The sequence below is a fragment of the Pleuronectes platessa genome, chromosome 2 (genome assembly GCF_947347685.1).
Source record: "Pleuronectes platessa chromosome 2, fPlePla1.1, whole genome shotgun sequence".
Classification (NCBI taxonomy): Eukaryota; Metazoa; Chordata; class Actinopteri; order Pleuronectiformes; family Pleuronectidae; genus Pleuronectes; species Pleuronectes platessa.
Genome location: NC_070627.1, coordinates 28,137,020 through 28,153,709, shown reverse-complemented (window position 1 = coordinate 28,153,709; position 16,690 = coordinate 28,137,020). Strand labels below are relative to the sequence as shown.

Here is a 16,690-nt window from a genome sequence, read left to right as displayed (position 1 = left end):
TTTCTCCTGTCTACTAATTAACCTAAATATCTCCTTTCTTACTGTTTCCTCTCCTCATCTTGTTGTATCTTATCCTCCTTCCCCCTCTGGGAGACGGACGTTTTTTGCACCTTGAGGATTACCCTCTAATATAAATATATAAATAGCAGCACTACACAGGCAGAGTTGGTGTCATGCACTGCTTCAGGTGGTGATATATTGAGATGCAGAGATGATCCGAGGGAGTTGATATTTACCAGTCTGGTGATGCTGGAGGGGCGTTTCTCTCCTGCGGAATGAAAATGTGTTCAACTCATAAAAGGTTTCTCTGAGGGATCCTGTCAAGAGGAGAAGATTTAAGGGATGGATTTTTATTCTAGAACCATGCAAGTGGAGTGACCTTCAACTTTAAAAGTAATTTAATTTATTTTTCTGCATTGTGCAACTTTTTACGACCCATAGATACGTTTTATTGTTAGATAACCTTAGGCGCCCTTAGTATTTGTGACGAAAGCATAGGAAAAATTTAGACGCTGTAGTTTAGTTTCAGATTATTTAATTATTCATTGCAGCACCTTTCACAAAGTGTTTTTTCATAAAGGTACCATCATAAAAGTAGTAATTAAAGAAAGCAAATGTCATTATATAAGTAACGGAAATACATTCAAAAGACAGAAGATTACAGACACAAGAACCCACAGGGTGAGAAGGTAATGCAAGAAGAAAATTCCCCAGTCTCTGAGCAACAACTTCAAAACAACCCTTCACATTTTATTTTTTGCTAGTAATAAGTGTGAGATACGACCAGGAAGCCTGTGGAGAAGGTTGCAGTTGATGCATGGGTTAACGAAACACGCACTTTCAGACATGCACTGAACTCTGGATAATCTCCTGTTATTCTCTGGAGGTATATGTGAGAACACAAATGTCTGAGTGAGAGGCTCGGGATTCTTCTGCCAGCCCCCATGTAGAAGCTCAGGAAAATGTCCAAATGAGAACATGTGAGAGAAAAGCAGGAGAAATTCTGCAGCATTCACTGCAAGCGAGTCTGTGAGTTGATTTCTAGCACGTGACGTGCAAAAAAGAAAAAACTCAAAAAGAATACAAATATCATGTAGTGAAAAATTGATAGTCACCCACAAGAAAAAGGATATTAAAGGAATTACCCTGATGCTCATTTCATTAGGATGAAATGAGCAGGAAAGAGTCTTCACTCTGTGACAAAACCAACTTCAAACAGTATTCAGACCCTTTTCTGTGGCCTTATGTAAGAAGCGTCTAGTTTTTTAAAACTGACCTGTGTAAAGATGATGAATTCCTCCTGTGCTTATTGAGAATATTGGCATAGGGATAGCAAATTAGCATGATTATCAACCCCATATACCATTGCTTTCAGAGAGCTTGAAAATAAAGTTTCATCCTTGCAGCAGCATCAGTATTGTTTCACACTGTTTCTGAGATTGTTCAATATGAAATTGGCTTTTTAAATAAACAGAGTCTCACCACAGCAATATGACAATATCTTTTGTGCTGGTGCTGAATCAGGCAATGGAACACCTTGTTCATTACATTATTTACAAAATATGCCACAGGTAAAATCATTTGACATACCCTCTAGAACACAGATCTGTGGTGTGTAATTGGGTTCAACCATAAACCCTAGCACGAGTATATAGGATATGACCACTCATGTCTACAGGTTGACTAGAGGTGTTATGAAGAATAACGTCAATCAGCTGTGGAAAAAAGTGAATTTTAGTTAGTGATCTGCCAACCATCTCTGCCCACTTCTTGCAGAAGATAAACTGAATAAGTTTGGACTTTGCCCATCAGCATTTTAAGGATTCTCAGAGCAAGGGAAAAATTATTCCTCTGGTTTGATTAGACAGACATCGAGACTTTTGGACTCAGGTGACAGTTGAGCTCTCTGCATTACAATGGGCAAAAGCAATCAACAAAGTCAACCCTGGAGTGACTCTGGGACAAATCTCTGACCCAGACGCAGACAAAGCCAAGACCTGAATCCCACGGAACATCTTTGGAGAGACCTAAAGACAACAGCTCACAGACGCTTCCCGTCTAATCTGATGCTTGACATTCTTCCTGGCAGATCCAGAAAGAATGGGATAAACTGACCAATCTACCAAGTGGGCTTCTACAAAGTGAATACTGTTCAAATGGAAGTAGTCAGACCTCAAGTGGCAAAATACTATGGTAAATGATATAGTATAGTTGTTTGTCATTCACCCATTCATACAGTGCATTAATGCACAGCACAAGGCATGCTAAATGGGGAGGACTCGGATTGAACCGCCGACCCTCTGGTTAGAGGTCCTAACTCAGCCATAGACGCCCTTAGTCAGTACAGTTTCTTTCTCCATGTGTTCAAAAGATCCACTAAGTGTTCATGTTGTTGTACAAAGACATTGTACTGACAATTTTTTCACACCATATATTGTACAATCTCAAAGTAAAGCTGTTGATTTTAGATGCTCCCCAGTAAATAACCCAAACAATACTGAGCAATGAATTATCATGTCAAAGCAGATGTAGACACTTTATCTATCCCTGTCTTTCTTCCAGTCATGACTTTATCGGGGAGTTCACTACCAGCTACAGAGAACTGTCCAGAGGCCAAAGTCAGTTCAATGTCTACGAGGTAAAATAGAGATGTTGTTGTTGTTGTTGTTTTGCTGAGTAACTCTTTCAGCCAATAAATGGAGACGGAATCACAGATTATCTCCATAACTCTGTTCTCCTGAATGTGTTAATTAATATCAGTACTACCTTGTACTATGAAAACATTGTCATGCCTCACAGGAACAGTCAACGTACAGAGTGACTTCTCAATACTGCTCAAACTAATTTCTTGTTTCTTGTTTCTTTTCTTGTGGCCAAAGGTTTTAAATCCTAAAAAGAAAAGCAAGAAGAAGAAATACATAAATTCAGGGACGGTAAGACCTGTTGAAGTGATTTTCATCAGCAGCTGTCACATATTTCATGGACATGACTCAGCAGCAGTACCATTTCAGAGCAGTGAACAGATGCTGTTTGCCATGAGCCACCTCTGTCTCTGCTCTCTCTCCACTCTAATGCTTTTCTCTTCTTCTTCAGTCTTACCTTTCTCTCCCTCTGTCGCTTTCCTCAAGGTGACCTTGCTGTCTTTCAAAGTGGAGTCAGAATACACATTTGTCGACTTCATCAGAGGAGGGTAAGAGCTTCTCTAAATCTTTCATCAGTGCTGAGGGGGATCTTGAAATCCCATTAAAGTTAATGTTTGCATAACGTGTACACCCAAATAATGAATGCTACCTGGTGAAACACCGCTGCCACACTGTCTATGAAAAGAACTGTAACTAAAGTAGCAGGGTTATGCTTGTTTTAATACCAAAAAGCTAAATTATTCTGTTTATCTTCACAAAATATTTGGTCCTCGAGACATGGTTATGTAATAATTACTCACTAGCTGCACTATTGTCAGTTCTGAAAGGAGGTAGCTATTATTTCTCTGCACTCCTCTTTTTACTCCCCTTGTACTTTTTTCCCACCTTTGCACAAGTTTTACTCCATAAAAAGTTATTGTTGAGAGAAAATAAAGCTATCCGAACAAAAACTAGCTAATGTTGTTTAATAAACTCAAATACAAATTTGTACCATGTCACAGTTCCAAATCCTTTATGTGTCAGTTTTTACACCAACAGATGATTGGTTTAACAGTGGAAGGTTAAATACAACAGCCTCCTCCATTTTGGACTCAGTTCCCTCAGAGGTAAAAAATGCCAAACTGGTCTTGTAGGTCAAACTTTGTCTAAATTGAACTGGATTAGAAAATGTTTATTAAATGCTGGTGTTACCAGGGTTTTTAACATGTACTACTAGTTTTCATTAAAATTATCTATAAAAGAATATTTAGATCTTTATATTAGAAATAAATGTAACCGCAAGTATAACTGAACAGAGAAGTAATTTATTAAAATATACAATTAAATGTGAATTCTTGGATTCAATTGTAAAATAATATATTTACAATTAATATAATACTTCTTTTTCAAATAAAGTGTAGAATATATGATGTGATATGGTATGATAAAAATTCTGGCAGAAAGACGCCGTCTTCAACATTGAATATTCAACTGTAAAGATGTTGAATATCGGTATACACCTGATATTGTATGAATCACAGATCAGACTTGTGTTTTAGGTAGTAAACTGTTGAATTGAATTTCTTACTCTAGCCCGAACAGCTGTAGTAAGAACCAATCCTTACATCTCTGTTTTGACTGATGCTGATGTGCTCCCTCTCCCTCCAGGACACAACTCAATTTCACAGTGGCCATAGACTTCACAGCATCCAACGGTAGGATAACGTTGATTCTTTGTGCATGCACGGAGTTTCCACACATGTGTGGTTCAGTTAAAATGGAAAAACTGACAATCAAAGACACCTACAGTGTCTAGCCTGAATGTGCATGAAATTGGACATGCATTTATGACACCCAAAGTGTCTGTACCCTTTACTTTACTCTAATTAACAACTATGTTCTCCTCTTAGATTAAAAAAAATAACAAAAGACATTAGTCTGTCTTACATAGAAGAAGTGATGTTTTCTTAAATTGTTGTTAAATTAAAGTCCTAAACTGTTTGGTGTTGCTCTCTAATGTTTAATCTATTGAGATAAGGAATGTCATGTTAAAACTAATCAAAATTGAATTAAACTAATTCAAAGTAAATTTGATTATTGGACACGCATTGGAGCAGATATGGTGACATTTCCATCTTCACCCCCTATGTGAGGGTTAATAAAGTAAAAGATAGTAATATACAGCTGCAGTGAGTTTTTGAAAACTATGACTCACAATACAAATTAAAGTTCATATTCAAATGTCTATAAATCTCTGCATAACTTGGCCGTCAGAGAAACAGTAATGAAACATGATTTTATTTTTTTCACCATACATGAATCTATCTATAAAATTGAAATGTAGCGGAGCCCAAATTCCCCTTAATGCAGGGAGCCCACCATGGAGTGACTCTCAGCAGAAGATAGATCACAAGAAATGTGGGGAGAGAAGTGGGGAATGACATGCATCCAAAAATGTATTCTTGTTGTTGCTGGTGGTGGTTGCAGGACACAAACAAATGGTTTCAGATGAAAATGCTGAACTTCAGTGACAGCATGCAAGAAGTAATATGTCAATGTTTTTCCAAATGTAATATTTTCTGGCATTTCCCTTAAGGGCTTTATGATAGTGTTTTGAGGTGGGGCTCAAAGTAAACAAAGTAAAAGAAGCATTTTTTCCCACAATTTGACATATTTTTAAGGTCTTAATAAAATATACTCTACTAGTCAAAATACCAAAATGATGAAATACTGCAACAACCCCTTAACCCTCAAACATGTGTGAAAAGCCCTGTTCTGAGTGGCCTTTTTGTGTTACCGAGTTTATGGTGAATCCTGCCAAGGATGGTAATTTTTGTGGATGTTTTAACTGGCCACAGATCCACAGGCAGGATTTCAGCTGTCATTGTCGACGGCGAGTCTGACCGGGATAAACATTGTGAGACTATGAAATGGAGGGACAAATATAGCAGATGGTGTATATGGAGCTTTGTAGTGAATGAAGTTGTTTGCTGGGGAGGGAGGTAGAGAAGATAAGACTGAGTGACTGCACCTGTGGGAAGGTGTGTGTCAGAAGAACTGAGTAGTAATGCAAGTGTATGTGTCTCAGGATCGAAGCTTGGTGAATGATTTGAGGCAGTGGCCAAGTGAGCCGTGCAGGGCTGAGGAAGAGATAACGGGGAATTTAAGGATGCCTTTGTCCGCTCTTCAGCCAGGTGACGAGGCTGTTGTGCAGCTGGAGATGCCTCATCACCTTCCTGAAAAGCAAACAAAGCAACTCCTTATTCCCCGCACACGCTATCGGATCTTTTCTGACTGTAGCTGGGACGTTGACATATTAACTCAGGCCACTGTGAATTGTTGTTAAGATATGTCCCCCTCTGTGCAATCAACAACAGAGCATTTTGTGTGCTTGGCTCACTTCAACATATTTGCACAGATCCTGCACATTGGGAGAAAAATGTGAACATTTGCCTAGGTAGCTCTGACTTTATACGTGGAGACTTGATGCAAATTCAGAGATTGGCTGGTTTGGTCTAATTCAATGAGCTCCTAAAATTGATGTGAATTAAGGCTCCAAATCTAACGGCTCAATGATGCACATGTTTTCAGACATGGGCAGCCCCACAAAAAGCTGACCTGCTATGATTTGTCTGCGTTGGTAGTCACCCCACTGAAACAATAAATAGAGCATTTATGACGGCAGCTGAGTCACAAGGAGGTTGTTGAGGAGGATAGTGGACATTCAAACTGCCACACCAGAGATGAGGGTTAGCATCCACATGCATTCCTCTTGGTGCTTTTGGTTTAATTTAGGGAAATATTGTTTCTTTGCAAACATTTTCTGTATTGAACCAGACCAAACTAATTTCCTAACCTTCACCAAGTAGGCTTCTGCAAGAGTCTAAATAGATCTGCTTAATTGCTGTAGTCACTAAGAGTGGTTTGTACTGTAAGATCAGAGTTTGAACAAATATGTTGTCTGTAAACATTTAAATCTATATTCTCATTATGTTTGTGATCTATTTTCAATTACGTTACTAGAAAATGTATTTGTTGTTGCACTTTAGTTGTATAGAATTGCATATAGGAGACAGGGTCACATCTTTGCTACAGTGTACAGCAATTAATATATTGATTTCAGTATACTTGAATGGTTTAACTGTAATCATTTCACACTATAGGCTAATTCTATCCATGTGCCATAGAATAGCATCAATAAACGTGGCTTTAATTGATGTGCCATAATCACATGAAAGCTTTCTCTCTCCAGGGAACCCATCCCAGCCCACCTCACTGCACTACATGAGTCCATACCAGATGAATGCATATGCCATGGCTCTAAAAGCTGTAGGGGAGATCATTCAGGATTACGACAGCGACAAACTCTTCCCAGCATATGGCTTTGGAGCTAAACTTCCCCCAGATGGCAAGATCTCTCACGCCTTCCCCCTGGTAAGAGACAGTAAGACCCTGTTCAGGCCTGGTAGTACCATCCAACATCATCCAATCACAAGTGTTCAGTGTGACAAGTGTGAAACCCACCCAAATGCATCCTCAATGCGTCTTGAGATCAGATCAATCAGACCAAATTCAAAAGGTTGTTTGAGACGCATATGGCCACATTTGTTTAGCGGTGTGAACACACATGTGTCCAGAGCCACATTGAAAAACTGCCCACTCAGCTGACATCCTCTGACCTGCCATCAAACAAACTGAGACCAGACCCAACAAAAACAACACAACACACAATATGCCAATCCTGTGGCCTGCATAGAGCTGCTGAGCAATGCTAAACCTGCTGCAAAAATGTAGCCTGTAAGTGACCATGGCAACTTTCGTGCCAATTGCATTTTCAAAGAGGTGATTTAGGTCTCGCACCCCAATCCTTGTCCACATACCTCTGTGCCGACACTTAGAAACAGCAACCAGGGGAAGCAGCAAAATACAAAACTTCCACCACATTCAGTTAGTCACCTCTGTTTCTCATTACAAGAGCAGGAGAAGCCCCGGGTGTACGCTCTTCCTCGATCACTTCCTACCGCGTCCAATGGAAAATCTGCAATAACCGATTAAAGAGCAGCCTCAGGTCCCATGGTTGACATAAATACAAGAACTTACATTCACTTTCAATTGGCCGGTGCCCCACACCAGGAAGTAAATATATTTAGACAGCAATTTAACAAATACAATTTGCAAACATTTTCTATTGAATGCTCACAGGCGCTTTTGGTCCACAAGACGCATTGTACAATGATAAACTATCATCTTTTTAATAATGTTATTAAATTATGTTTTACATTTTCATATTGGCTTTATTGTCTCAGGATGTTGGAGGGGGTGGTGCCCCTTCCCCCCTTATTAACATGCAGCCACTGAGAGAGCTCCATGCAGCACCTTTATTCTCTCAGCCAAACTGACTCTGCTCTCTCCATATTTCTTGCTCGCACCAACACACAGACACACACACCAACACAAACATGTTGACAACATATCCGTATAGCCTGAGTAAATACAGCATTATTTGGTCTTTGTGTACTGAAATTATTTACATGATTAGCTTAGAGCTGTCTACTTATGATCAGATCTCTCAGGATGGATGTTATTACCAGGTCTGAGCAGAACCTATGAGAAAGTGAATGTTTAAATACAAGTGCATGAGATTTTGTGATATTTAGACAATAGCGACTTACAGTCTATTTTACGACTCAATTCTAACTGGTGCTCATTTCAATGACCTGTTTTTATTCATACAGAAACAGGTTTGCAAAGTTGAAATTGGAAGTTTTATTTATCCGGTCAGCTCTGACTAAATCACAGGAAGTTGCATGTGTCTGTCAGATATAAGGTCTCTCTGACGTAGAGCCCGAGTCCAATTTGGATTCTCTTCAAGTCCGAAAATAAAAGTGTAATTAAACAGTCAAGTCAAGGCAAAAAGAAGCATCAAGCGGAAAAACAAATTAGAGTGGGAGAGCCTTTAAGGTCAGACTGTTACTGTTGAGTCAGTATATTCATTGTGTAATAAACAACACACCTCCTTGGTCTTTGTGATGTTGAGTGGATTTTCAGTAAGCATTTTATACAGGATGTTTACTGCCTGATGGTTAACCTGAGAGCTTTCCATTCTGATAAAACAGCATACAAAAACACACAGTAAACAACTACCTGGGGAACATAGCTGAGCACTGGCACAGATATTGTTCTCAGGAGTTGGTTGGGTTCAAAGTAGAGCTACAAGAATTTCGACCAAAGCTCATTCGTGACCTGGCTGTCCTGCTAGTGCTGGACATTAATTGGCTGACAACTCAAATACGGCAAACTGGGACCAGTCAATGGCATTTCAGCAATGTTTTCCTTATATTACTGTGAATATATGCAGTATTTAATGCTTACTTAAAATCTTTATCAGGTCATTTAACCAGTTATTTTGTCATGCATATGATACAAAAATGAGCTCAACCACACAGAGTCAAAGTAGCTTAAAGAATGTGAAAGTTACTGACGACTATTTCCACCATGGAACAGTGTGTTTATGAGTCGGCCCCTGTTTAGTTTTTTTCTCGTCACACGTGTTGAAGTGATAGACACTCAGAAGAATGTTTGTTTACAAGAGAACTCCACCTATTGTGTTTATTCTTATTATCCTTCATCGTATTTGATGCATGCACTCATACAATTGTTACATAATATGCCATGTGATGCCTTTGCAAAAGCTGAAGGCCTACTATGAACTTTGAAACGTTTGCCTGTGAGCTGTCAGATTTTCTTGTTTGTATTCTACCGTCCTTACCCACTCTGCAGTCCCTGACACCAGAATATTTTCAGAAATGTATTTTTAGTCATTCATTGTGGGTGATCACAAACAAACATTAATTAACATTCAAATTAGAAGGATAATGTTTCTGGACAAGCCAAATTACCCCCTGCATTACTTAACAACACACAGCTATTCAGCTCAGGACAACCTGCTCAGTCAATGAAAGGAGAGGTTACACAATCCCACGAGCTGCAGGCACTGTGGAGTATTCTTGTGAAGTGGATGATTGAGGCAGAGGAGAGGGACAAAAGGTTGGAGGAAGAAAATGAATCATGCCGCACATCAAGTGAAAAGCAGTGGTGTCTGTGAGGTGGTAAGTCGTTGATGGAGAAATAATATAGATGAGACTGACACAACACAGCACAGGGGGACATTTTGATGTGATGCTGCTTACCATAGCATTGTCAGTAGGAAGGCAACAATAGCACTTAGGAAGACGGCTTATTTTAAAGAAAGAATGACTCATGCTTTGATTTAAAACAACTTTCTTTCCAGATAATGAAATGAGGAGATAAGTGGGTTGAAGAGAAACATTTAATCTGTTGCTGTTCAAACGCTTCAAGATAAGAATAGTAGGATTTGTATATCAACAAGAAGATACTATGGGCACAGCTTTTAATGTGGGTGACATGCCTTAGGTTTTGAATTTGTGGCCTCAGTTTATCTGACCTGAAACTGTCATTCTTAATCAGGTTTATAGAATCCCATGATCCTCCTGGCTCCCTCCCAATCAGAAGTCAAGGGTGGACGAGAGCGTCAGAATCTTGCTGGTCTAGATGCTCATTTCCACATGAGCAGCCTCTCAATTAACTCTCCCAATTAGGTTTCACCTCGGCGTGACAAATCCCCCCACTTCGTCATGCGACTCTAATTAGCAATTCGTTGTTTGGAAAAGGCTTGAAGCAATCTTAGACTTCATCAACATCATGTAAATGTAAAAGTCATCATACTTTGTCTCTAATGTCTGGATCACATACGACAGATCATGGATACTGTGAGATGTGTGCCGATGTTCTCACAAGGAGAAAGTGAGGCATGTCTTAATAACCCTGGTTCATATAAGGGTCAGAATATGTACGAACCAGCTTATTAATCGTTTTGAAGTTTTGAACAGCTCTCACTGCCAATAAATTAAGAGTCAATGTACCTTGAATCAGCTTCTCCTTCATAAGGACATGAGATCAAATATTTGTCTTTGATGAGTTACTTGAAACTGATTAACTTTGAGCTCCTGCTGCAGAACTCCTCTGTTTCAGAGCTTAATTAACACTGGCTTCTGAGTCCACTTTGATACTTTAAAGAAATCCATATTATTAAAGAAAAACTTCAGTCTCATAGGAACAATTAAGAAGTAATCTTGGAGAGAGATAAAGAGGAGAAGACTCTCAGAGTGTGAACCTGCCTTTGAAACAGGGGGGGATGGTTCCCGGTAAACAGAGGCTGTATCAGTGTTTTGATAAACTGTCAGCACCATTTGAGGTTGCACACACGCTGAATGTAGTTGAAATCTGTCGACATGCAGCAGTTTGGTTTGTATTATTTTGATGTACTTTGCACAGAGGCATATTGTATTCATGGTGGATAAGTCTACTGTATTCAGCATATAAATGTTTCTCCACAGTCTGAATATGAGTAATATTATGCAAAGTTAATCCAAACAGAGCCACCGGGGACCGTCACTGTGGTAAACAAATACTTAAACTGTCTTTGTCGATACTCAAATTCTATTCAAGTTTTGCATTTGAATTGTCTCAACAGTGGGAGAATAACAACCTTTAGACTATTTGAAAATGCCGGCATGTGGATTAAAATTGCAAGAGAAATCGAGACAATAGCAGAAATGGAGGAGCTGCTCGCTCACCACACATTGTGAATAGTTGAACAACAAAGGTATCGGTTCAAGGAAAAACATTGTCATTTCAGGAAATCTAATAGGTACGATAGATAGCAACATTGCAGAGTTTCATTGTCATATTTATCATTTGCTGTTATTACAATATTTTAAAACATGGTGCACTTTCAAAATAGTCAACAAACATATATATTTTTGTACAATATATATTATACAATCATTATTTGTATAGTTCATTCTTATTTGACTAGCATTTTGACTTTTTGGGCTAAATTTACTTTTGTTTTTGATCAACAACAACAAAACATTAAACTTAGTTTGTTTTTTCATTACAATTTGGGCCTTTGATTAATGATCAAATCTGCAATTCTCTGACATTCATCAACTTGAAATGCTGGAATTACAATAAATGTGTGGAGAAGCTGGTTTATGAACTTTGAGCACATGTTATATAAGAATATGTAAATGGTGTTGCATGAAGCCCAGTGTCTAGCTCCCTTTAGACATTGCACCAAGTAATCAGGAAGGACTGATTCCTCCTTATTGTGTGCCCGGATGAAAAGTGAGGGGATGTTAGTTGTGGCACAATAAATCAATTGAATGATGCATGGCTGTTTTGTCTTGAAGTTACTGAGAGCTCTGCACATCAATGAATATACTGGTCCACTATATTTAATACATAGACCAATGAGATTGGGTTGTCTGTTTGTTGGATTATTTGTCTGCAAGAATACATTAAAGCTACTGAACTGATTTCCTCTAAACTTGTGGAGGGATTGGGCCTCAGAAGATTATTTTAAGTTTTGGTGTGGATGTGGATTGAGGGGTGGATCTAGGATTTTCTTTTCTATTCGTATGTAAATGTAAGAACTAGACAATCATGTGAGATTTGTTCAGCTTTGGAGTTATACACTCTTGAGTGTTATTCTAGTTGAATCCTTGTATGTATGATGGGGTGTTAATGAGTTAGAACATTACTATGATACTGATTGAGGAGAGTTCTTTATTCTTAAGAAAGATAGATTGAAGTGTGTTTCTGAGTAAACCTACTGACTTTGGCTGGGGCAGGAATGACAGGAATGAACTGAATGACTCATTTACAACAGCGATGCAGGGATTTCAAAAAGAAAAAAATGAAGGTCTTAGATGTCTATTATTCTTCAGTTTTTCCATGTTAACTTTGTCTTTATTTACACTGAAGAAGGAGATGAAAGGCTTCTCACAGATTTGAAACATGCTCTTCTAAATCACAGACTCTGACTGTGTGTCTGTCAGAGGCCACTTCATTTGCGCTGTTTATAAGTTCACATATCTAATCAGCCAATCATGTTACAGCAACGCAGTAAATAAAGGCTCAGAGACTTGGCCAAAAGCTTCATTTTTTGTTTGATGAAACATAAGAACTGGGAGGATTTGTCATAAGAGTGACTATGAACAGTGATACTTCATTTCTATATTGATTATACTTGTATGCAGTGTCCAGTATACACCATATGTAGTGAGGCGTGTTTATCCAAAATACTCAAGCCTTCATTTCATCATTGCACAAAACGTTTTCCCAGCAGGGATATAGGGATATTATGTTGACCTTGACCTCAGGTGATGGACTTTTTGATGCAGTTTCCTTTGTTGTTTCTCATCATTAGCACCATGCAACCATCCACCATGATTTGCATACGGTGGACTCATACGGTGTTCTACATATGTGTGTACTGATTGAAGTATCCAATTTAAGATGAAGTAAAAGTACCTCCAACCCCGCCTACAATCTTTTGTCATTGATTAGACTCCAGGCTTGGTAACTCCATACTGCAGCTACCTTTGTTGATGTACTTTTTCTCTTTCAGAACTCAAATACAGAAAACCCAAACTGTGTGGGGATCGAGGGGGTGCTAGAGGCATATTTCCAGAGTCTGAGAACAGTTCAGCTGTATGGTCCAACCAACTTTTCCCCAGTCATCAACCAGGTGGCTCGGTGAGAAAAACACACAAACACACACACACACACACCAACGGCACACGACACACACACACACACACACACACATGTCTTTGTCTCATGAAATTGACATTCACCCGCCAAACAATAAAAAATCTGATTGTATACTTGTACATTAAGTAGCTATACACTGGTTACAGGCATTATTAATGAATTATAAATTCCACACAGTTTAAATGTTAGATAAAAGCACATTGACCACTTGGGTTGATTGATCCAGTTTAGTTTTAAAACCATGTTGTGAGTGTCCAAAAAGTTTTCACAATGCAGAAATGTTCCCAGTATGAGGGCTTGAAACTGAAATTGGTCCTCATAAACATAGTAATGTAAACACACACACATGGAAAGGATCACAAACAACCTGTGAACAGATGCATACTAGATACACACAAAAACACAGACACACACAGTATACACACACTAACACATAGTTTCATATTCACTCATACATTATGTTTCTCATCCATTAAAGATGTAAAGATGTTTCATATGCATGTGTTATTTGCGCCATCATGGGAAGCCAGCTGTGTATATACACTATGCATATCATGAATATAAACAGAAGATCTGAGGCGGCTCGATGGCACAAAGCAGAAGACATGCAGGCATGTCACAGAGAACGACCTCTACTCTGTAGAGAAATTAGTTTTATAAATTTCTTGGGTATTGTATTGGATCACAGTGGGGCTGAAATAAACTGACACCACCTTTAATGATAAATTTCTGACACTCAGAGTAAAAACCCTAATTGGTTGCAGTTGTTAATGAGTTGTTTGTGTGATGTGATGACTGACAACTGAACTTATCAGTTTGACTAATGGAGCAGCTAGTTAGAATACAGACAGTGTTCTTGTTGGTGTTCATCAAGGGGAATGAATTATATATCAGGGTAAGCCAGTGGAGATGTACCATCTTTAATCTATGTATGTGATGTGTCTCTTGGCTTATAGTTTTTCTCGATTGCTTAAGCACGATTTTTTAAATAGGGCCCGGTTTTTCAAAACTCTACACACAATTAGCACAACACCTCAGATACTTTGCAAAATGAAAAACTATACAATAATTTATCAAAACCATATTTTGTTTTCATATGAGACACATTTCATATGACTTAATTCAGTTTGAGCCAGTTACACACTGCTGTTGCTAACCTAAAACACTTTTAGCAATTGTAATCACTTCTCAGTGATTAGAGTACTGTAAGTGTAGTTCACAGAGAAAGTGCAAATATACATAAATTCACCAAACACTACACAAGACCAATGCTGCAGACTGATGAAATTATAATGTATTTCTCTCTATATACCAAAATCCTTCAATCACAACAAAACATGTCCCAGTTTTCATGCTACTACAGTAGTGTGCATAACACTGTAAGCACAGCAAATATCAGACAAACAGAAAATTCTGTATCCAGTACAGGTTACAATGACAGATTTCTATGTATATCTGCTAAGATTTTAACTCTTAGTCCAGCATCCCTCAGTGTCAATCTTTGGTTCACGACATGGTCAATTAGTGTTGCACGAATTTCATTTGATAAATTTGCTCCTCTTCTTCTTTGAGCATGTTGTCCTCCTGCTTCAGGTCTTCCTCTTCCTCATACTCCTTCTTCTCCTCCGTGGATTTCCCCTCTCACTCTCACTCTTCTTCCTCTTCTGATTCCTTACATTTTCGTTGAAGACAGGTGAACTCACCTGCTGCATTTGTATACAATAAGGCGATCATGTGTTTGCAAACCTGATGGCTGTGTTGAACCGATTGGCTCATAGGGGTCGTCATTTGAAAGTCAGTGCTTTGGAATTGCAAGGAAGTGTCATCTTGATATATGTATGTGTCTAATGTATACAAGTGTGTTTTGCAAATACTTTGTGTATTGTTTTGCAAAAATGTGAAGCTGACATTGTGCTTAAAGTGGTGCAAATCTGGGCCGATGTTTTGCTCCTCAAGTGTAAGGTTTTGATAATTGTGTAATACTTTAGATTTGAGTGTTTATGCAATCGAAAAAAACTGTAACACAGTCCACTGCCAACACACTCATTTAGACTCTTGTGGCTGACAATAGGCTTCAGCTTCTTTAGATGTTAAAATCACAGAACCATCATTTTTTTATTCCGATTTCTCCAGAAAAAAATCATACTTTAGTTCTGACCCATGTTTTGCATGTGCAATAGTACCTGTGAATTTATTAATTTACTTTGTTTTGCCGGTTACCCTTGGGTACCAGACCCGGTGCAGGACCATTTCAATCTAAGACAAAGGCATCTGAGAGCTTTGTGTCTAATAATAGTAATAATGATGATAGTAATACTACTACTTATAATACTACTAATAATAATAATCCTCATAATATTCTCCTTGACAGACTAGCCTCCATTGGCATCACACACCCTTGGATTGGTTTAAATCTTATAATTCTGGCCACAAGCAGTTCATCCAACTCAAATCTTTCAAATTCCAGTCATTTCCAGTCACTACTGGTGTTCCCGAGGGTTCTGTCTCGGATCATTTTCAGAACCCCCTCCCTTAATCACATCACTTCTGTCCTTAAGCAGCAGGTTCATTGGCTCTCGGTCAGATAACGCACTCTTTTTCAGATTCTGCACCTAATGTTTAAGGCCCTTCATAGTCTCGCTCCAAACTCCTGCATAACGACACATCCTCTCTCCTTCTTTCATCAACCTCACGCCATGCCATGTTTTGCACCGTTGTGTCGTTGCCTTGGTAATGCATAGCCATTTTTGGGGGGCAGAGCTTCCAGAGGAGCACTGAAGACAGGGTTATGTTTCTGTTGCAATTAGGTTCAACAATCTTTGTCTTTAACCACTTACTCTAAAGGATCAGTGTCAGGACAGTGACGTTCGCAGTGTCTCTTCACACAAAGACAACTGGTTGAGGAGAGGAGTGTGTTTGAAACTCTATGTACTTCAGTTACAGTAAGTGACTCATAAGCAGGGGTGTAGTGGGGATGGAAATCAACCCAGGACATCTGAGTCAGACCCAACAATCCTGACCTGGAGATAAACAAACACCCATACAGCCAGTGTCAAGCTGTTAGTGGCAATTCCTCTTCAAGTCTGAGATAATTTCACTGACAAAATACTGTGCCGATGTTATTATCTTTGTATAGAAGTTTATTTCACCAGCATCTTAGAATTTAGAGTATAAAATAGAGTCAAATTAAAGTTATTCTTTTCCTGTTGCCTGAAGCTGATTATGCTATTAAACTTTGACTGGGTTTCTGAATTCACACTGCCGGTCCTCAATACATTAAAAAGTTATTTGGAAGTATTTGGATGCCTTTGTCTTCCAGGTTTATAACTTCTTTACTTTGGTATGAACATTAAATAACTCCTTCACGTTTACAATATTCATGTAAAACAGTCTGCTGTTCACTGGCTCACTGTCATCATCCTAAGAAC

General features: G+C 38.7%; 1 protein-coding gene across 1 annotated transcript in view; it reads left to right on the top strand.

Moving 5' to 3' along the window:
• The window catches only part of LOC128446590 (copine-9-like), a 211,097-nt gene that overhangs the window by 178,694 nt on the left and 15,713 nt on the right, over positions 1 to 16,690 (top strand). Inside the window, exons 12-17 of the mRNA XM_053429640.1 lie at positions 2,563 to 2,638; positions 2,880 to 2,933; positions 3,129 to 3,190; positions 4,290 to 4,336; positions 6,874 to 7,055; positions 13,117 to 13,244. Coding sequence (XP_053285615.1) covers positions 2,563 to 2,638; positions 2,880 to 2,933; positions 3,129 to 3,190; positions 4,290 to 4,336; positions 6,874 to 7,055; positions 13,117 to 13,244 — 549 coding nt within the window. The remainder of the gene's footprint in view (positions 1 to 2,562; positions 2,639 to 2,879; positions 2,934 to 3,128; positions 3,191 to 4,289; positions 4,337 to 6,873; positions 7,056 to 13,116; positions 13,245 to 16,690) is intronic.